The following is a 22,797-nucleotide window of genomic DNA, read 5'->3' as shown; positions in this document are numbered from 1 at the left end:
AGGGCTGTCAAAAGATTAATCGTGATTAATCACATCTAAAATAAAAGTTTGTGTTTACATAACATGTGTGTGTGTAATGTGTATAATTATTATGTATATATAAATACACACACATTCATGTGTATATTTAAGAAATATTTGCATTTATATACTGTATAAACATTTATATAATTTATATTATATAGAAATATAAATATTTTGTATATAAATATAACCAATTTTTCTTAAATATATACATGCCTGTGTGTGTTTTTATATATAAATATTAATTATACACATTACACACACATATGTTATGTAAACACAAACTTTTATTTTAGATGTGATTAATCACGATTAATCTTTTGACAGCCCTAATATATATATATATATATATATAGATAGATATATATATATTTCTATATTTATTTATTTCTCTTTGTATATATTCTATATGATATATTAAAAAATTATTATATATAAATAAATAAAACATGTAACATGTAAATGTTTCTTAAATAAATACATGAATGTGCGTGGATTTATATATACATAATAATTACAGAGCACACAAACATATATTATGTAAAAAATCCCTTTTATTTTGTATGCGATTAATCGCGAATTAATCTTTGCACAGCACTAAATATAAATACACACATGCATGTATGCATTTAAGAAACATTCACATGTATTTTTTTATTTTAATATATTATCTATTATATATAAATAAAAAATGGACATAAATACAATTTTTCTTAAATGTATGTGTGTATTTATATATACATAATAATTACACACAATACACACACAAATATGTAATGCAAACACTTTTAATTTGTATGCGATTAGTAACGATTACTCTTTTGATAGCCCTATTTGAAATTCTAAATTATATTTAATTATATAATATATAATTAATTATATACATAAGCTTTACTTTCTACAAAATGCATGGAGCATCTATTTAAAACATATTTTTGCCCAGAGAAATATATTTTTTGCATAATATAAAGAAACACATCATAATTTTTACCACTAGAGGTCAGTGTAATTCCAGTATAGTTGTGAGATCTCTGCTTGATGGCAAAGTCCATGTTTCAAAAATAGAAGAGGCGTTACAGTGTCTTACACTTTCTTGCATAATAAATCAACTTTATAAATATTTGAATATGACCTGGCAAGACATGCTTGCATCATAAAATGTAACATCATAAAAAAGTTAAAGCTACTCAGCCAATGAAACATTGCTTTTTGTTTCTCATTCCTATTAAACCACAGACAGATTGCAGAAGGAAGCTGCAGAGAAAAGGTTTTGAAAAAGTGTGTTCATTTCGATGAGTCACGTCTGCGGGGCTACAGATGAAGAGCGTGTAATTACAGGTGATGGCAATTGTGTCCTGCAGGATGATAGAAAAGCATTTGGCTTCATCACAATGCAATACCATCCATCCCACATACACTGGGGATCAAACACATGCCTCCATCTCAGCCTACACTCCATCTAAAACCATCGTCATATTCTTGTCCTGCATGTCATTCTGCAGTTTCCAGATAAGCAGATTCAGGGCTGAATGGTGCACTAGGAACTCACAGTAATTTAGCTGGCAATGCATCATTAAGCAACAGTGCAATAATTTTAATGGGCTACTTCACTGACAATTAAGTTTTATTAATAAACTTGAAAAAGTGCTGGGTTGTTTTTAACCCAGGGCTGGGTCAATATTGAAAAGAACAAACCGCTCGGTTAAAATTGACCCAATGCTTGGTTGTTTTAACCCAATTGCTGGATATTGTTATCAACCATGGGTTGAAACGACACAGCATTGGGTCATTTTTCATTTACCAGTGGTGTGTTCTGTTCAAAATTGACCCAGCCCTGGGTTAAAAACAATCCAGCACTTTTTAGAGTGTAGCATGCAATTAAATTAATTTTATTAAATTGATCAACAACTTCGAATTTACAATTAATCCCAAATTCTGTTGGATGACCCGAAAGGTTTTACCTGTATTGCAGTTTATTTTTATGCATCAATAAAATATATATATATAAAATTATCAATTTAGTGTAATTTAGTGTTTTCTACATAAAATCTAATATAATCTAACAAAATTAGTGCTGGGCAAGGATTAATCACAATTAATTGCATACAAAATAAAAGTCATTTTTTTGCATTATATAATAAATAGGACGAGAAGTTACAGAAATTACAGTATTACTGGCAGCTGGTTGGCAGTAACTTACTGTAGATTTTAAATGTGTTATTTACTGGCAACAGTTTGTTCAAAGTTAAATGAACATGAAACATTTTCAGTCTTTCTCTTTTACAGTAAGTTACTGGCAACCAGCTGCATAATTACAGCTATTTTTTACAGTGTGTGGTTTGTACATATTTTTTGGGCAAAAATGACAATTGTTTTGCTAGATAAGACCCTTATGCCTCGGTTGGGATTGTTTAGAGCCCTTTGAAGCTCTATTAAAACTGCAATTTTAAATTGCATTGAAACTGTAAACTGTTAAAATCTACTAAAGTCCAATATATGGAGAAAAATCCTGAAATGTTTTACTCAAAAACCTTAATTGCTTCTCGACTGAACAAAGACAAACATAAACATCTTGGAAGACATGTGGGTTAGTAAATTATCAGATTTTTTCATGAAAGTAGAGTAATCCTTTAAAGAGCATCTATTTCATTGCTAAAAGCAATGTTATTTTGTGTATTTGGTATAATACAATGTGTTTGCGTGGTTTATGGTAAAAAACACATTATTTTCTAGGGCTGCACGATAAATCGCATGTGATTCCTATTGCATGCAATTTATCGTGCAGTGCTATTACTTTCCACATACCGTAAATTTTTGTAGTTCCAGATTTCCTAAAACACACGAATTGTGTCCCTGATTGGCCAGCTAATCTGTACGTTGTGATTGGTCTGAATACCTCTGACGTGAGCCAGAATTGTGACGCTCCTTAACATGTTTTTAAAGATAAATATATGCTAAATGCATTTGTAGAAAGTAAAGCTTAAATAAATATATAATTTAAAATTTCAAATAGGGCTATCAAAAGATTAATCGAGATTAATCGCATACAAAATAAAAGTTTGTGTTTGCATTATATATTTGTGTGTGTTTTTTGTGTAATTATTATGTATATATAAATAAATACACACATACATTTAAGAAATGTTAGTTATGTAATTTATTTATATAATAGAAAAATATATTAAAATAAAAATATATACATGTACATGTTTCTTAAATGCCTTCATGCATGGGTGTGTATTTATATATAAAAAATATAAAATATAAAAAAACACAGTGCACACACATATTATGCAAAAACAATGTTTTGTTTTGTACGCAATTAAATGTGATTAATCATTTGACAGGCCTAATTTCAAAATATACAAAAAATGGCCTAAACATACTGGTTAGAAAATACATTTTGTAAACATATTTCAGAATTTATTTCAGCAAATATATTTTTTGGACTTTTTTGTATATTTGGTGCTTTTTAAGAGACTAGTCTGGATTTCACCAATGTTCCTTGATTGAAAACCCAAATACAAAATTATTATAATATAAATTAGAATTAACATTAATATTGTCAAAGAGTGACAAATATCTAGATATATTTAATTTTAATAAATAACAAGTTAAGCAGCCTACTCTATTTTACTAAACTCTCCACAGTATACTAATACTACATTCATTGCATCTTATCCGAAAGCTAAAGTCATGCCACATGGCAGGTTTACAGTGAATGACCCACCTGAACATAAATGAAAAAAAGCATCAGGACAAGTCATGGTTCTTTAGTTTTGTGATATGGCCAGTGGACTATTGGGCTTTTTATGACTGCTTGTCCTATTTTCAGATCCTTTTTATATTCAAAGCACGTTGGATCTATGGTTAAAGTCTGGACTGTGCCTATTTATAACTCTCCTCCATCCAGAAAAACAAACAGAATAACACATCCGGGAATGGGAAAAGGTCAGTCAGCTGATTATTGCTGACACGTTCCCTGTGGAAGTTTGAGTCTTGGCAACACAGACTGTTAACATTTACATGGGATCTTGTCAGATGTCCCATTTTTACATTTGCTGTTTTACATCCCTGCTGAAAAATCTAATAGATACTAAACCTAATGAACTCAGTAGTTATAATAGGAATTGTGGTTACTGGTTTATATGAGGAATATTGGTTTAATGAAAACGGAGTGGGTCTCAAATAGTAATGTGTTGGGTTATATTGGTGGGAAGTTATCTGGTGGATGGGAAACCAATATATCACCCTTAAATCCTGTTATTAGAATAAGACCCAAAACACATTAGTTAAGAGTTTTAATGGTAGTTGAATACTATTGTTAAATAGCAGGTGTTGCTTTGAAAAGCCCAAATCACGTTTAATTTAAAGGTTCCTTTCCTCGACACCGGTGTCAGACAGCCCTCGTCTCTGACGTGATCAGATAAAGCATCCGCCATCTAGATCAATACACTTCCCGCAGCGCTGTTGCTCATCTTGTTTACATTCACACCTAACTACCTTCATCTAACCAAAGCTTCATCTGATCTCTCTCCAAACCATGTTTTCCATAAGCGAACATCCCGATACATAATGAGACTGTGGCTACAGCGAAAAACAGATCAGCATATTGCACACAAGCATCATGAAACTAGATCAGAGGAAGCGACCGCGATAACAGGTAACAGTTCGCGGCAGGACAAATGAGCTGTCTGTCACCTTGTGTTGTGGCCTAATTGTTTTTAAAGTGTTGCGAACCCGGGCCTCTGTGCGTCGCAGACAAGCTAAGAGGGGCAAGCCTGCAAAAGCAAATGAAACTGACAGTCTGCAGGTTTATGGCAGCATAAATTTAGCAGGGACAGTATCCACACATAGAAATATGTACAATGACTTTCCTGGTGAAAAACAACAGAAGCCACCTCATTACACTGCAAAAAATTATTTTCAGGAGAAGTCTTAGTATTTTTGTCTTGTTTTCAGTAAAAATATCTAAAAATTCTTAAATTAAGATGCTTTTTCTTGATGAGCAAAACGACCCAAGAAATTAAGTCTAGTTTTTAGACCAAAAATATCAAATTTAAGTGATTTTGTGCATGAAACAAGCTAAAAAATCTGCCAATGGGGTAGCAAAAAAATATTGAAAATTTTTCTTAAACACCAGATTCAAGAAAAATTTGCTTATCCCATTGGCAGACTTTTTTGCTTGTTTTTTGGACAAAATCACTTAAATTAGATTTTTTTGGCCAAAAAACCAGACTTTTTTTCTTGGGTCGTTTTGCTCATCAAGAAAAAGCATCTTAATTTAAGAATTTTTAGATATCTCTACTAAAACAAGACAAAAATACTAAGAATGTTTTTTTCGTGAAAATCTTTTTTGCAGTGTATAATTCATTATAATAGTTATAATGGGAATCTGGGTGGCAGAATATATCTAGAAATTATTGAAGCTCTGCAAATGTGCAGATCGCAATATGGATATTATTTCTTCATTGAAATTTACAAAATATCTACATATAACATGGGCTTTACTTAATATTCTAATGAGTTTTGGTTTTAAAAAAAGATAATTTTTACCCATACAATGTATTGTTGGCTATTGCTACAAATATACCCGTGCTACTTATGACTTGTTTTGTGGTCTAGGATCACTCAAAATCGTTACTGTTGAGCCCTTACACAGGTGACATACATTAAAGGAGAACACCACCGTTTTTCAATATTTTACTATGTTCTTACCTTAACTTAGACAAATTAATACATCCCTATCTTTTTTCAACGCATGCACTTTTAATTTTTGTACAGCGCCTCGTGAATGTGTTAGCATTTAGCCCCGTTCATTTCTTAGGATCCAAACAGGGATGAATTTAGACGCCTCCAAACACTTCCACGTTTTTCCTATTTAAAGGAATAGTCTACTCATTTTCAATATTAAAATATGTTATTACCTTAACTAAGAACTGTTGAATCATCCCTCTGTCATCTGTGTGTGTGCACGTAAGCGCTGGAGCGCGCTGCGATGCTACAATAGCATTTAGCTTAGCCCCATTCATTCAATGGTACCACTCAGAGATAAAGTTAGAAGTGACCAAACACATCAATGTTTTTCCTATTTAAGACGAGTAGTTATACGAGCAAGTTTGGTGGTACAAAATAAAACATAGCGCTTTTCTAAGTGGATTTAAAAGAGTAACTATATTTTATGGCGTAATAGCACTTTTGGGAGTACTTCGACTTGGCACAGTAACACCCTCCCTCTCCCATTATGAGAGTGAGAAGGGGAGCGGACTTTTCAGGCGAGTCAAAGTACGCCCAAAAGTGCTATTACGCCATAAAATATAGTAGGGCTGCATAACGATTAATCGCGATTAATCGTTTGCAGAATAAAAGTTTTTGTTTACATCATATATGTGTGTGTACTGTGTATAATAATTATGTATAAATAAATATACACACATGCATGTATAATTTTAAGAAAAAAATATGTATAGATTAAATATTTATATATAATATAAATTATATATAAATATAAAAATGTATATACACATGTAAATACACCTTAAATACCTACATGCAAGTGTATTTATTTATTTATGCATAATTATTATACACAGTACACACGCATATATGATGTAAACAAAAACTTTTATTCTGCAAACGATTAATCGCGATTAATTGTTATGCAGCCCTAAAATATAGTTCCTCTTTTAAATCCGCTTAGAAAAACGCTACGTTTTATTTTGTACCACCAAACTTGCTCGTATAACTACTCGTCTTAAATAGGAAAAACGTTGATGTGTTTGGTCACTTCTAACTTTATCTCTAAATGGCAGCATTGAATGAATGGGGCTAAGCTAAATGCTATCGTAGCGTCGCAGCGCGCTCCAGCGCTTACGTGCACACACACAGATGATAGAGGGATGATTCAACAGTTCTTAGTTAAGGTAATAACATATTTTAATATTGAAAATGAGTAGACTATTCCTTTAAAGACTGTAACATTTGTAGTCCTATGAGTAAGTATGGTGGTACAAAATAAAACTTTTGTTTGGAGCCATAGGAATGAATGGGGCTAGGCTAAATGCTAACACATTCACGACGCGCTGAACAAAGATTAAGTGCATGCTTAAAAAAAATAGGTATGTATTAATTCATCAAAGTTGAGGTAAGACCATAGTAAAATATTGAAAAGCGGTGGTGTTTTCCTTTAAGGTGGATGTACTTAATCCCGCTTACCTGATATTCGTACATGCAGATGATGTCTGAGAGTGAAGCTTTGCTGCAGTGGGTCGCAGGACTGAGATATGGACAGAGCGGCCCTCTGTAAGGCATTGTCAAATATAGGCAGCACCTGGCTGGGAAATGCATTAAAACACTCTCCGACCTCCATATTATCCTCAAATAATGTCATGGCGTTCACTACAACCGGGTAGTGGGCATTTCCACTGGTCTCCTGTAAGATCTGAAGTACGTCATTCTTGTGATGCTCCATCACATAGGTCTCAAACACCAGTCCTATCAAGGACACCTGATCCGGAGTGAGCATATTTATTTGAATACTGATTCAGTCAGGAAAGACTCATGCTGTATCCTGGAAGAGAGTAGTTGAACATTTGTATGTATGTATGTAAATAACAGGCAATCTTACATCTCTTATGTAATGGTTAACCATAATATCTGTAGTCAAACCATAGTAATAACCACATATTTGCAGTTGTTTTACTATAGGAACTAAATCATAACCTGGTACTTGTATTTAGGCCACAATAATCACAAATTTACCAGTCACATTACAGTAACCAACCATAGTTTAACCAAGTAAAATCAAATGTACGATTTTCTACATCTGTATTGAAAAAAAGCTAATTCTTATATATTAGTTTACGTAGCTGATAAATAACGTGAAACTTTATCTCGACATCGAGAACTTTTGTAGAAACCTAACGTCCAGAGATGGATACTTCAAACGGAATGTTTCACTTTAAATTGTACGTGTGGTGAGTCAGCTTCGTACATTCTAATACACAAACGACAATGTAGTAGTATAAAGTTTAACTTACTAAGTTATATGTGTTCAATCCATTCCCGTTATGCTTGCGCATTCACATCAGAAAAGTGAAATAAATTGTTTTCTCCCTCACAGCACTGTATTTGACATAGCATAGCACATTCACACATGGATGTGTTTCCTGTTTTGAGTTTTGGCGCTTGAGCGCTACTACAGCTGTCTTTCTGGTAGGGACGTGCTTGTAAAAAGCTTTATAGTAACTTACAGCAAAGAAAAACATAATTTAAAGATTTTATAATATTATAAAAGCACTTGTCTTAGATTCTCATTTGTTTCATTTGTTATTTTTGTATATTTTGTTATTATCGGCTTTGGGTCTAAAGAAATTTACTTCATGCAACAACCGGAACACCCCTATTTTTGCATAAATGGTATAACCCAACAGCTGGAAGCGGCCGACGACAGGCTTGTTCGACTTTATGCGGCGTCGAAAGACCTGACAGGAGAATGACGTTAAAGTACCGCGAGACAGTATTCGAGAAATCATACAGAGAAGTCTAATTTCGACTCGCTATCGCGGTACTTTGACGTAATACCCCTGTCAGTTCTTTCGGCGCAGAGTGAAGTCGAAGGTACCTTACGTCAAGACCTCCTCCTTCAGGAATAAAAGTCATTAAATTGATGCGAAAAATACGTATTTGTAAAAAAATACAATAAATAATATATATATATATATATATATATATATATATATATATATATATATATACATTATACGCCACTTTATACGCTTGTCAGTATTATATATATATATATATATATATATATATATATATATATATATATATATATATATATATATATATATATATATATATATATATATAAATATATATAAAATACTGACAAGCATATAAAGTGACGTAAATAAATGTCTTTATATCTGAAGGAAGTGAAAATAAATAAATGTGATTATACGCAATTATTTTGGATTGATTTCTGTAATTATATTAACAATAAGTGACTGGTGACTTTTTCATTGTTATTTAAAAATGTATTGTTGGGCTTTTATATCACAAACAAAACAAGAGAAAATGAATATTATATAATTATATAATCTTCGCTTGTTACATGCTTAGTCTCATATTCATCAAAACTCACATCAAAAGCCTTTATTTATTATTTTTGAAAAGGAAATTCGATTATACATCAAAGATCTTTCATCTTCTAAAAATACTAAAGCTATTTTTCTGTTAAAAATCCCGGTGTACCATTTCCTTTCCCTTTTTCCTTATTTATTTATTTATTCTCTTTCATTATTGTAATAATTGTATTTACAAATTGTATATAACTTTGAAAGTTTTCATGTAACATATTGTATATTGAAACCCGGGAATAAAAAAGTGAAAATAAATAATGATGAAATTATGATGTTGAAGCAATGTATTGTAAGCACTGTTTTTTCATTTTGCAAATCTTATATAATAAAGGTTCACATAAACGCCACCCTTACCTCTGAATTGTAGTTTAGTGTAAGGTTAGTGTTCTTACATCAAGAAAAAGCCAAATGAACCATAAAAGTGTTTATTTCTTCTTCTTTCAGGGCAATATGTACTGATGTGTTTATGAAAATACAGGCATTTTAAATCATATGGTCTCAGCTTTTGGCTCATTGAATGGTAAAAGTTCCCTCACATAACAGACACACTTCATTAAATGTAACAATAAATATTTATTCTTACGCATACACCAGTAATATAAATATAAAATATGCATTTATTTTAAAATTAGTGAGACATCATTATATCTGTGTTGTGACATCCATACAAACAATTTAATCCTACCAAAATTGAATATGCAGCTGTAACAAAGTCATTACGGTGGCATTCTAAAATTAGATACAGTTTAGACTATCTTTTTATTTCTTCAAACAAATAATTTTTAGCAGCATCATACCACTCTATAGAGAAACTGCAGTAAATGAAATGTCAAACATACCTATCATCACAGTTAAAACAAAAACCCATTCACAGTGGAGAAATAAAACAAATGAAATAATGTGTTGTTAAATAAGACATCACTTTTTTTGTCTTTTTTGTGTTTGGTTGACATGCTCTAAATGCAAAGGTCAGAAGGAGAAGTACTGAGCAAACCATTCTTGTCTCTGGGGATCTGGAGAGGTGACGGGTGAATCTTCTCCTTCAGGAGGGCTGACAAAAAAAACACAAAGACAGAAGAGAAAAAGAGACAAGAAGAGAGTGAGACAGACAAAACACTGTGAACTGCAATTTGGGAGACTAAGACATGAAAGCAGTTTCATTTTTTTGAGTGTATTTACAGTACAATGTTTTATAATGTGATCATAAAATAATAAATGAAATGGTATTACAACAGTAAGCTTACTTATTTTGTTTGTTACTGAGTAATTTACCTCTTTGCAAAACAAAATCCAATAATAAAAATGATAATATTTGCCCTTTTCTATTTGTGGTTAGACCTCACTGGTTAAATCCTGAAATGCATGTCAATAAGATAAACATATTTGTTTCTTTAACAAAGTCTTAAATTGAATTTTGTTCTCCGTAGACACAATGTGTCTTCATCTATTTGAGACCTGCAGCTATTCCTGCTTGTTTCGTTCTCGTTCATATGATTGTCCCACAAAGCTCATAAAGGAAAATTCAATTTCACTCAAGGTGAAGTATGTGCGATAAAACTGACCTACGGCTCTCTGCAATGTCCTCTGTACCAGAATAAACTTTCAATCCTGATTCATTAAGCCCTCAGCTCAGCATTTATAGAAACATTTCACCCATCATCTCTACCAAGCAGAAAAACACTGAGGTATCCAGAGATGGATATTTCAAAGCCAAATCACACTTAAAGCGATACTCCAGCCAAATAACAAAATTACCCCATGATTTACTCACCCTCAAGCAATCCGAGACATATACACTGTCAGAAATAAAGGTATGAGGGAACAACAACTGATTTTGAAGACCGAAAAGTGCATTCATTCTTCACAGAAGTAATCAACATGATTCAAAGGGGTTAATAAAGGTCTTCTGCTGGTAATCAATGCTACACTAAAGAAAAATATCCATATTTTAAAATTTAAAAACTATAATAACTTGCTTCCGGTAACAACGCCATCATGAGATTCACTTTGCAATGTACCCATGCAACGAATGCTCACACTGCAAAAAATGATTTTCAAGAAACAAATTCTTAGTATTTTTGTCTTGTTTTCAGTAAAAATATCTAAAAATTTCTTAAATTAAGAAGCTTTTTTGATAAGCAAAATGACCCAAAAAAATTAGTCTATAGTTTTTAGACCAAAAATATCAAATTTAAGTGATTTTGTGCATAAAACAAGCAATAAAATCTGCCAATGGGGTAAGCAAATTTTCTTGAATTTTTCTTGAATTTAGTGTTTAAGAAAAATTTTCAAGATTTTTTTTCTTACCCTATTGGCAGATTTTTATGCTTGTTTTATGCACAAAATCACTTAAATTTGATATTTTTGGTCTAAAAACTAGACTTTTTTTCTTGGGTAGTTTTGTTTATAAAGAAAAATAATCTTTAGTTAAGAATTTTTAGAAATTTTTACTGAAAACAAGACAAAAATACCAAACATTTTTTTCTTGAAAATATTTTTTTGCAGATCACTAAAACTGTGTAAATCGTCCAATACAGTTACCGAAAGCTAGTTATTATAGTTTATAAAGTTTGAAATACACAATAATTTGATCGATTACCCGCAGAAGACCTTTATTTAGCCAATGGAGACGTGTGGATTACTTCTGTGAAGGATAAATGCATTTTTTGGGGGGTTTTAACCCTTGTGCATTGTTCAAATTGACTACCCTTTTGTGTTGTTTGTAGATGAAAACATCCACGAAATTAAATGGCTGTAAAAATGTATCAGATTAATATTTTTTTAATTGTTTTTGCATAAATCTGTTAATCAACCTCAGCACTGATCAAAACTACCAAATCTTTATAAAAACTCCATGATTTTAACTCTTTAATTGCCAAGTTTAGACAGTAATGCCACTGATTTAGGGAAGAAAAAAACAAAATTACTGATTTTCAATATAAAAAGTGATTGTGGTCTGCATTTTTTTTACCATGTCAAAGAGTGGTAAAACATTGGCTTTGATACATTTTTAGTTTTTCAGACTTTATTTTTTTCTCCCTCATTTATTGTTCTTGGATGTTTTTGCCCCATTGACTTCCGTTATAACAACTTTTTGATTAAAGAGCCATGACACCTTATTATCATGCATTCTTGATTGTTGGTGTTTTTTCCTTTTGCAAAGAGGTAAAATGTTTAATTTTTACTGTTGATCAACATGTGACACCATTAACCCTTTAGTAGGCCTGTGCAAAAACAAAGCATAGTTTCTGGCTTGTACATTGAGTTATATGGAGTATAACTTCATAATAAAAGCATATTATTGTGTGTGTGTGTGTGTGTGTGTGTGTGTGTGTGTGTGTGTGTGTGTGTGTGTGTGTGTGTGTGTGTGTGTGTGTGTGTGTGTGTGTGTGTGTGTGTCTGTGTTTGTGCAGGACATTTTTTTCTGCAACCCAGCGCTGGTTTAAATTAACACAGAAAATGTTTATATCTGACCCAACAATGGTTTAAACCAACCCAGCATAGGGTAAATTACGTACAACCTGACTGGTTTACCCAATGCTGGGTTAAACTCTTATAACACTTTCAACTATTAAATCCCCAGAAACACTTAAGATTTGTAGCTATAAACCTTGCAAATATTGGTAAATCAAATAAATAGTTTTTTTTTTTTTTGGCTTTTGACTAAGCATAACTTGTAAAATTTGTCTGATTAAAACCTGATGCACAGAATGAATAGAACCAGCCAAACAGATTAGAGCTTGGGTTTTTATAAAGCTTTTCTTTAAGTGAGTATACATCTGATGGACCGTGATCGTGCCATCTGATGCCAAGACTATGGATGAATGCAAATGCATATCTATCACTTTATGATAATGTGAAGGTATTTTGCAAAAGTTAAGCCTGGCAAAACATTTAAAAATCCACACAATTTACATACAGATCCCACTGTTCGCTTGTGTAGTCAAACTTCTCACGCTATTGGTGTTCTTGGATTTAAACCTCATCCCTATTCCCCTTATATCTTCCATGCAATCAATACGCTTTGGTCCCAGATGGCTGAACTGCAGCAAACTCAATTTAACACTTAATCGAGCATGTATATCAGCCTGTTCAGCACTAATGCAACGTCTACCTGCACCCAGACAAAGGAATATGAAAGTTAAATGCCTTTATTACAGCACTTCTGAAACTGAGCTGAAAATAGGGAATTTGGTTGAAAAGTATGCATGTGAGCATCTATTGTTGAATTTCAAATGCATGGATATTAAGAAAGTTTTTGTTAGTTGTGGATGTGTGTTAGACCCTCCAAAATCCCTAGGTAAAAATAAAAAAGCACCATACATGAATGCATTTTATGAGGCCATTCATACAGGTAATATTCTTCCACTATTTGGACATAAAACCAGTCACACTGCAAAAATGATTTTCTAGAAAAAAAATATTAAAAAAGTATTTTTGTCTTGTTTTCAGTAAAAATATCAAAAAATTCTTAAATCAAGATGCTTTTTCTTGATGAGCAAAATGACCCAAGAAAATAAGTCTAGTTTTTAGACCAAAAATATCAAATTGAAGTGATTTTGTGCATAAAACAAGCAAAAAAAATCTGCCAATGGGGTAAGCAAATTTTTCTTGAATTTGGTGTCTAAATGAATTTAGTGAAAAATGTTCAAGATTTTTCTTTCTTGTTTTATGCACAAAATCACTTAAATTTGATATTTTTGGTCTAAAAACTAGACTTAGTTTCTTCAAGAAAAAGCTCATTGCTCATCAAGAAAAAGCATCTTAATTTAAGAATTTTTAGATATTTTTACTGAAAACAAGACAAAAACACTAAGGGCTCTATCTTGCACCCAGCACAATTGACTTTGTCAGTGACGCATGTATCGTTCGTATTTTGCCCCGGCGCACAGCGGGTTTTTCCCGTCACAGAAGCACGTCGGCAAACTAGGGAATGAACTTGCGCTCCCTGGGTGGTTCAGCGCAAAAAAAGAGGCGTGTTCCGGCGCAAATCATCCCTGATGCTATTTTGCAGTTTCAAAAAACAATTGCGCCACTGACCAGAAAAAAAAAGTTTAAATTCAGTGGCGCGTTGCGCGTTGTTCATTATGCTATTTTAAGGGCGCATGCTTGACCATAATGTATAGGGTGCACAACGCGCACACACTTTGCTTATCTAATCTACACAGATGCAACAGTTATTTTTGCAAATCATAAATTGTTACACTTAAAAATATTAATAGACGAGATAAGGGGAATCATAGTGGTGAGCATTGTGGTGATAGTTTTTATTTATTCTCATGCAAATAACGATTAAAATATTTTCATAACTTTGTTGTGTGGCTGTATTACGTCTATTTTATGTAAATAATAATTAAAATGTTTTCATAAGAAACCTTAATGTATATGAACTTGATTTGTAAGAGTACTTTGGGGTTGGACCTTGCTTGCGTTTCTTGGGTCCGATTTCAAAGCCCCCAAACCCTTTCAGCGGTGAGGGTGGACGCAGCGATGTCCTCTGCTGGCGTCAAGTCCTGAGGCAGATCCACCTCCCGTTACACGGCGTGCCCGATTTATGCTGGCAAGCGTGGGATTCCCCCGTACAAGGACGTTGGTCTCCTCGGCTGTGAACCGCTCCTGGCGTGCGCCTGGTAAATCCGTCATAATAATAGCAACCCGCCATGGAACTTGCGCCCTTGCGTTTAAAGGGAATGTTGGCTAGCGTTCTGATTGGTTTATTTGACGTTACGCCCAAACCACACCTATGAATAATGAACCTACTTCAGACCAACCCCTTATTGATTTGCGCCCGGCGCAAGAGTTATTTCTCACGCCGGGAAAATAGCAACAGCGCCCAAGATCCGCCCACAAACTCACTTGCGCGTTGCGCTTCGCACTTGCGTTTCAGATCGTTAAAATAGGGCCCTAAGAACTTTTTTTTCTTGAAAAATCTTTTTTTTTTTTTGCAGTGCATAAAGATCATTTTTTAAAAATTCAGATTTATACATCATACTGAATAAATAAGATTTCCCTTTGTTATAGGATAAGACAATATTTGGCTGAGGTGCAACTATTTGATAATCTGAAATGTTGAGAAATTTTGTCCAAATTAAGTGCTTAGCAACACATATTACTAATAATAAATACATTTTTATATATTTACAGTAGGAAATGTACAAAATATCTTCATGTTACATGATCTTTACATAATATCCTAATGATTTTTGGATTTGGATAAGTCCTACTTTTTTCATAGTTTGGCGGGTCCTGGAACTTATAGGCAGGTGCGACTTAAACGTCAAAATTATTTCATATGAACCAAGAGAAACCATTACCGTCTACAACCGTGAGAGTCCACTCTATGCTGCTCCTGTATTTATGTAATTTATGTAACTGTTTATGTTACTTTTACATGTACGGACACCTATTCATGCTGCTGTTCTGTGCTATCGTTTATTTGAATAACTTGCCTTTCCAGATTAAATGTTTGTTCTTTGGCTTGGATTTTGTGAAATCGTTTTCTTAATAAATGCGACGTATAGCCCAGTGTGACTCATATATGTTTTTTCCTCTTCAAAACGCATTTTTGACTGATGCGACTTATACTCTGGAGCGACTGAAAATACGGTATGCATTTGGAAGATTCTTTAATACACAGTCCATTTTCTTGTAAATGTGTATCCTAGGAATCAAACCCATGACCTTTTGCAATGCTAATGCAATGCTCTACCAATTGAGATATAGTACAGAAACACAAACCCTATTTAACTGTATGAATGCAGTCTGTGTGATCAAACCCTACATTCTCAAAAAAGTGGCTTTTTGTGAATATGACAGAAGAAGCAGCTTGGACATTGAAAGGTGGCTGTGGACCTGTGGCACAAAATAAACTCAACCAAACAAAGACTGTGTGTGTAATAAAGCTATATTATGGTCTCTTGAAGTCTTACTGCAACTCTTTAACATTCAGAGCAGCATGCATGCAGAAACACGTGACGCATTTTAGACATGATGACACTTCCAGGTCATAAGCAGCCGCAGTAGTGACAGAGCATTAGGTGAACACAGCAACACATGCATACAACCATAACAACATGCCAGTTAAAGCAGATTCATAGGCAGAGGTTTATTTAAGAAAAAAAATGAATATATTGTATATTATAAGTCACATAAAATCACAAACAGTGTAATTTAATGCATTTTTAATTACAATATTCAAAATAAAAATGTTCACAGTGCAAACGTTAAAAAAAGTGCGGTGTAGTGCAACACACACATGAGATATTGAAGGACACTCAAAGACAGTTACATAACAAATGAGTCATATAACTTCCATCACAAACAAAAAACACAAGACACAGACACCAATTCCCAGCATGCACTGCGACACATGCTCCCATTTGCATTCCAATGCCATTTCCAAAGCTCAGGTATGGGACTTCAGAAAGTAACATTATGCATACATGTACATCAGTGTTAAACTGAGGTATCCCTTTCGTTTGCCTGATAGAAAAACTACAAATTCTTATGTTCGGAATGGAATACTAGTTTAGGACAGTAGTAGTCAGTATGCAGCCCTAAAAGGTCAAGCGAGCTGAGCGCAATCAGCGTATTGCATCGTGGGATACAGTACCCGGTGCAATGTGCTGTTATACACCACAGTTACTGGCAAACATAGAGTTAATCCGAGTATTTCATGCATACAGCGCATTCACATACTCCAAACAATATACACACACTGCATAACAATAGTACGATAGTATGCCATTCCGAACAATGACAGCCGAAGAGAAAGAGAGAATTGATGTTATTAAACTCAGTTCTTAGCAGTACCAATCCAAACAGGAATGCTAACCCAGTCCAAGACCAAGCCGACGCACTCATTATTCAACTTAATTACTTGTTTTAGAAAAGACCGGAAGCCATAATTCACGATTTCACGCTCTCTGTTTAGCAGTGGAGAGCCTGGTGGATGCAAATAATCATTTGGACTAAAATGGGCAAGTCCCCTTTACTTTTGCAATCGTGCTCGGCACATTAAAGGGATACCCACAGCCACCTCTAGTCTGAAAAGTGAAGAAAGGGCGTGGTGTTTGTCCTGTGGTGCGGAGAGCGAGGCGTCTGCTACGATGACGTGCGCCTCACCTCGTCAATTTCTTGGGTTCGGTGAGAGGGAGAGGTGGGGGCAGGGGTTTGCTCGCATTAGGCTCCAGCTGGTGAATAGGGGAGTTGGGTATGGGTTCGAGGCGGGTGGGCTGGGGCTGGATGCTCTCGGTTCCTGAGGCCTCCACATTGGCCCTAAGATTGGCCGAGCTGCTGAATCGGTTGGCTGATTTGTCGTTCTTTCGCTTTTGCTACATGGGACGACAAGAAAAGCAAACTTTGGAGCTCTCAGACACCATCTTAAATGATCTTCTAATCAAGGCTCAACTATAAGAAACAACCTGGTGGCCCAGAGGAAAGCACGAGACGGTTTCGGACCGGTTGATAGAATTGGCACTGTGTTTGTGTGTTTTTGCAACATACACTCTTAAAAGTAAAAATGTGATACATCATGGCATAGAATCTTTGTAGTGGTAAAAGTTTCTTTATACTATTTAAAATAAATGGTTCAGTAAAGAACCTTTGACTGAAGGGTTCCTTGAGGAACCAAAACATTTTTTTTCTATGCACTTCAGAAAATATTGGGTTGGTTTAAACCATAGTTGGGTAAATATTAGAAAGAACCAGTCGCTGGGTAATAAATAAACCTAGCCTGGGATGTTATTACCTAACCATGGGTTATTATAACCCAATGGTATAAACCAGTGTTTCCCAATCCTGGACCTCTAGGCCCCCCTCCCAGAAAGTTTTAGATGTCTCCTAATTTAACACACCTGATTCAACTTATCAGCCTCCTTCCAAAATGGTGAACATGTCTTCCTAACAAGCTGATGAGTTAAATCAGGTGTATTAAATAAGGAGGCATCTAAAACTTTCTGGGAGGGGGGCCTTGAGGACCAGGATTGGGAAACATTGGTATAAACCAATGGTTGGTTCTGTCCAATACTTACCTAATAATAGGTTAAACCAACCCAATATTTTAAGAGTGTGGCATTGCTTTGAAGAACCGTTCGTAGCATCTTTCATTTTAAAAGTGTAGAATGCAAACATTTGGTTTTCTATGATGTCCTGAAGATAAAATGCTGATTTAATATCATTAATCATTAATCTCACTGTAAGCCAAACTTGCATTTTGCTGGCAAACATTGTGTCAAAATGTAACATTGACTTTTTAACATTGACATCTGAAAGTATTGGAGGCATCAAAATGGGTTGAAGATGATAAGAAATTTGCAAAACTGGGTTTATGAACTTTACAAAATTACATTGGTATAAATGTATTATGTAACTGTTTTTTCTTTTGCTTTCAAATGTTTCTTTAACAATTTACAATTAATTTTAGACCCTGTTTATGAAGGTGCATATGAAGAGTTGGGTACCAAAACGGGATAAATGACATTTAACTCGTTCACCGCCAGCGTTTTTAAAAAAAGTTGCCAGCCAGCGCCAGCGTTTTTCATGATTTTCACCAAAGTTTAATGCCTTCCAGAAAATGTTCTTCTTTAAATATGTTAACATACAATATAAGAAAAAATGGAAGAACAGACCCTCTGCTTTCAAAAAAAAAAAAAAAAACGTTTCATCCTACCTTCAGTGGTTCTTTTGTAATCAGCTTTTGAATATGGATAGGTTTCTGCAAAAACACCACATTTTGAGCAAAAAGCAGAGATAATTCCATTTTTGTGACGGACTTTTCATAGAGATCCCATTCAGAGCGATCATTAAAACAGACACGGACATGCAGCCGCTTGCCATAGGGCAATACTTCCGGGTTTAAAAAGTTGCGGAAGATAATAGCGGTATTGCGGAAAGACGGAAAATCTCGTCATTGGCGTGGAAGCTTTTTCTCTTAATTGACGAGATATCTCGTCAATGGCAGTGAAAGAGTTTAAAAAAATGAGTTACCGCCAAAATCAGTATTGTATCAGTTCAGTATTAAAAAGTAAATTTAATTTTATGCAAAATCGATATCTGCCGTGTTATTCTGTCATCGTTTTTCCCTTTTTTCAAAAATGCAATAAACACCAGTTCTCCTTCTCTGCAGAATGCAATAAATCCGCTTCAACCAATCACAGCGCACCATTCCACGCATTGTAAACAATAATGGTGGCGCTTTGAATACACAGAATCCTAGTTTTCTTCATCTTCTTTGTACTACGTGATCAACAAACAAACAAAATAATACTTTGATGGCATTGATACCCCTGTGGTGGTTTTCTCTGGCGGGGAAGAAACGTAAGCCATCAAAATCTAATAATTTCCGTGAGAGGCACTCGGGCAACGGAAAATGCTGGCTGTTGCTTGTTGTCACACGACAGCATAAAGCTTCTGTCATGCTAACACATTGATCCCAGGGGATCTTATGAAAAACGTTTCATTATTTTACTCAAAGTCAACGAAAATCGAGCAGGACCAAAACATTTTACAGCTGATTGCTGTCAAAAAAGTTTGCACGACGTCCCAAGTATAACTGCAGCAATGACAGTGTTATTAATACGACAAAGTAAGTGTTTTGATAAGTGCCATTAATGTTTATTTTTTTAATCAGTGTTTACCACTAGTCAACTAAATGAATATAACATGGCAAAGATGAATGCACATTTTTATTTTGATTCAATAGATTTATAGCATTTAAAAAGAAATGTGTCATGGATTTATTGCATTTTGTGGAAAAAAATAATCAGTTTTTATAATAAATCTTTGAAAAAGTTAATTATGGATGTACATTTTTTATGTTATTATAACCTAAAGATGCTATGTGAAAGTTTGTAACAGAAAATAGTGGTTATTATCTTTCTTGGTAAACACGTTTTAACCAATATTAGTCAAAAAGGATTTATTGCGTTATGGAACCAAACTCTTCATGTACTGCATATTGCAGGGGTTATCAAAGTGGGGTCCTGATGGTCCTTAATGCCTAACCAGGGGGTCCGTGAAATAATTTGTTATTATATAAATTATATAATTGTGTTGTATTTTTAAGAAGCAGATGTGGGCTATCTAAGAACCATGTTAATCTTTCTACTGCTAATTTTATGAAAGCTTTTAAGATATTTTAATAAGTATAACTGTTGAGTCCAAATTTAATAATAATTTCTCTTAAAACAGTTATGTTAAAAGTTGAATTAACATAATTCAGGAGAAAATGTGTTTTTGTTATCACTATAATTCAAGTGTAAAATATGCTTCAAGGTAAGAATAATTATGCTTAGTAAATGGGGGTCCCTGGCCGCAAATATTTTGCATATATAAACACATTTTAAGTGAGGTAAGTAAATATTTGCAGGACAACTACAACTGTGGCCTGCACTGGACCAGCAGAAAAATCCTTATTGTTGAGCCCTGTTTGCTTCCTAATAAGCGCCCCATGAAAGTCAATCTGGCAACACTCATCAGAGATATCGACAGTCGCTCACAGCCAATCAAATCACAATGAGTCAAAAAAGATGTGTCAGAAGAAGCTGCTGAAAATTTAGACTGAAAAAGAATGGCTTGGAAAGCAAAGGACTAGATGTCTAAACAGGAAGAAAACGCGGAGAACAGGAAACAAGTAAACACACATGTGAAGACGCATACATATATGTACATGTAATCACAGACACTTGGAAGTTATAGAACACAAATAAAGACGACAGTAACATATCTGGTCATACAGAATGACATCACTTAGGAATTAAAGAAAACTTCGTCCAGAAATGAAAATTATGCCATTGTCTTCATGTAGTTCCAAACCAGTATGACTTTCTTTTGTAGAGCACATTTTTGAATAATTTTATGGTCATTCTTTACAATAAAAATAAATAAGAACTGTTTAAGGGGTTCGCAGAGCAGGTGTTGCATTGCGCCACATCTTTAAAGGGCACATTTCATGCAAAATCTGCTTTTACAAGGTGTTTTGGACATACAGTAGGAAAAATAAGTATTTTGACACATCAGCATTTTTATCAGTAAGGGGATTTCTAAGTGAGCTATTGACAAAAAATTTCCACCAAATGTAGCCATCAATCCAAATATTGAATTCATACAAAGAAATCAGAACGTTTAAGTATACAAGTTGAGCCATAATAAATAAAGTGAAATGACACAGGGAATAAGTATTGAACACATGAAGAGAACAAAGTGCAAAATGGCATAGAAAGCCAGGAGATCACCTGAAATCTGTCAGTATTGAGAGAGAATCCCTGCCCCCTATCAGTACTAATTGATATCAGCTGCTTTAGTCCTAATTGATGGCCTATAAAAGCTTCTCATTACCCAGGAGGCGCACAAGAAAGACTTCATGATGGGTAAAAGCAAAGAACTCTCAAGATCTTCGTAATCTTATCGTTGAAAAGCATTTTGATGGGAATGGTTATAGGCGCATTTCCAGAATGCTGAATGTTCCTGTGAGTACTGTGGGGACCATTATCCGGAAATGGAAAGAGCATCACTTTACCATAAACCGGCCACGATCAGGTGCTTCACAGATCCCTGTCCGAGGAGTACTAAGAGTAATCAGGAGAGTTCTCCAAGAGGCAAGAACCACTCGGGCAGAACTTCAGGAAGACCTTGCATCAGCAGGTACTGTTGTTTCAAAGAATACTATAAGCTATGCACTGAACCGCCATGGCATCCATGCACGCTCACCAGGCAAGATTCCATTGCTGAACAAAAAGCATGTTAAGGCTTGGTTAAAGTTTGCGAAAGAGCATTTGAAGAGGCCTGTGGATTATTGGTAGACTATAAAGTGGTATGGTCAGATTAAAGCAAAATTGAACTTTTTGGCAGTCATTCTACACACCATGGTTGGAGAAGAAATGGCACTGCCCACCACCCCAAGAACACCATACCAACAGTTAAGTTTGGAGGTGGAAGCATCATAGTTTGCGGCTGCTTTTCAGCAAGGGGTATTGGCAGACTTCATATTATTGAAGGCAGGATGACTGGAGAAATGTACCGGGACATTCTTGATACAAATCAGCTGCCTTCTACCAGAAAGCTGAAAAAGAGGGTGGACATTTCGACAAGACAATGATCCCAAACTCAAGGCTAAGGAAACAATGAAGTGGTTTCAAAGAAAGAAAATCAAGTTGTTGAAGAAAATCTATGGAGAGAACTGAAGATCAAAGTTCATAAAAGAGGCCCAAGGAACCTTCAAGATTTAAAGACCATTTCTGTTGAAGAATGGGCCAGAATCACTCCTGAGCAATGCAGACGACTGGTCTCTCCATTCAAAAGGCGTCTAGAATTTGTAATCACCAACAAATGCTTTTCTAAAAAGTATTAAATAAAGTGTGTTCAATACTTATTCCCGTTGTCATTTCACTTTATTTATTATGACTCAACTTGTATACTTAAATGTTCTGATTTCTTTGTATGAAATCAATATTTGGCTTGATGGCTACATCTGGTGGATATTTTGTGTTAATAGCCCACTTAGAAATCCCCCTACTGATAAAAATGCTGATATGTCAAATACTTATTTTCCCTGCTGTAATTGTGTGTTAGCAGTGTATGAACACAACAAGCCAAAAATCCACACTTACTTTCATTTGAATCTCCAAAG

At 34.4% G+C, this 22,797-nt stretch overlaps 2 protein-coding genes across 3 annotated transcripts in view; both read right to left on the bottom strand.

Moving 5' to 3' along the window:
- cep85l (centrosomal protein 85, like) overlaps window positions 1–8,188 on the bottom strand; it is a 118,774-nt gene extending 110,586 nt beyond the window's left edge. Inside the window, exons 1-2 of the transcript XR_010528675.1 lie at window positions 8,064–8,188; window positions 7,240–7,594 (exon numbers count right to left, since the gene is read on the bottom strand). The gene's annotated coding sequence lies outside the window, so the exon portion shown is untranslated. The remainder of the gene's footprint in view (window positions 1–7,239; window positions 7,595–8,063) is intronic.
- A 1,535-nt stretch (window positions 8,189–9,723) lies between these two features.
- fam184ab (family with sequence similarity 184 member Ab) overlaps window positions 9,724–22,797 on the bottom strand; it is a 156,394-nt gene continuing 143,320 nt past the window's right edge. The window contains exons 18-19 of one of the 2 annotated variants that reach the window (XM_065256246.2): window positions 17,295–17,503; window positions 9,724–10,221 (exon numbers count right to left, since the gene is read on the bottom strand). In XM_065256246.2, coding sequence (XP_065112318.2) covers window positions 10,140–10,221; window positions 17,295–17,503 — 291 coding nt within the window. In that variant the 3' untranslated portion in view covers window positions 9,724–10,139. The remainder of the gene's footprint in view (window positions 10,222–17,294; window positions 17,504–22,797) is intronic. The other variant, XM_065256247.2, reaches the window with a different exon arrangement.

Source organism: Paramisgurnus dabryanus, chromosome 12 (genome assembly GCF_030506205.2).
Source record: "Paramisgurnus dabryanus chromosome 12, PD_genome_1.1, whole genome shotgun sequence".
Classification (NCBI taxonomy): domain Eukaryota; kingdom Metazoa; phylum Chordata; class Actinopteri; order Cypriniformes; family Cobitidae; genus Paramisgurnus; species Paramisgurnus dabryanus.
This window is presented reverse-complemented; position numbering and strand designations above follow the sequence as displayed.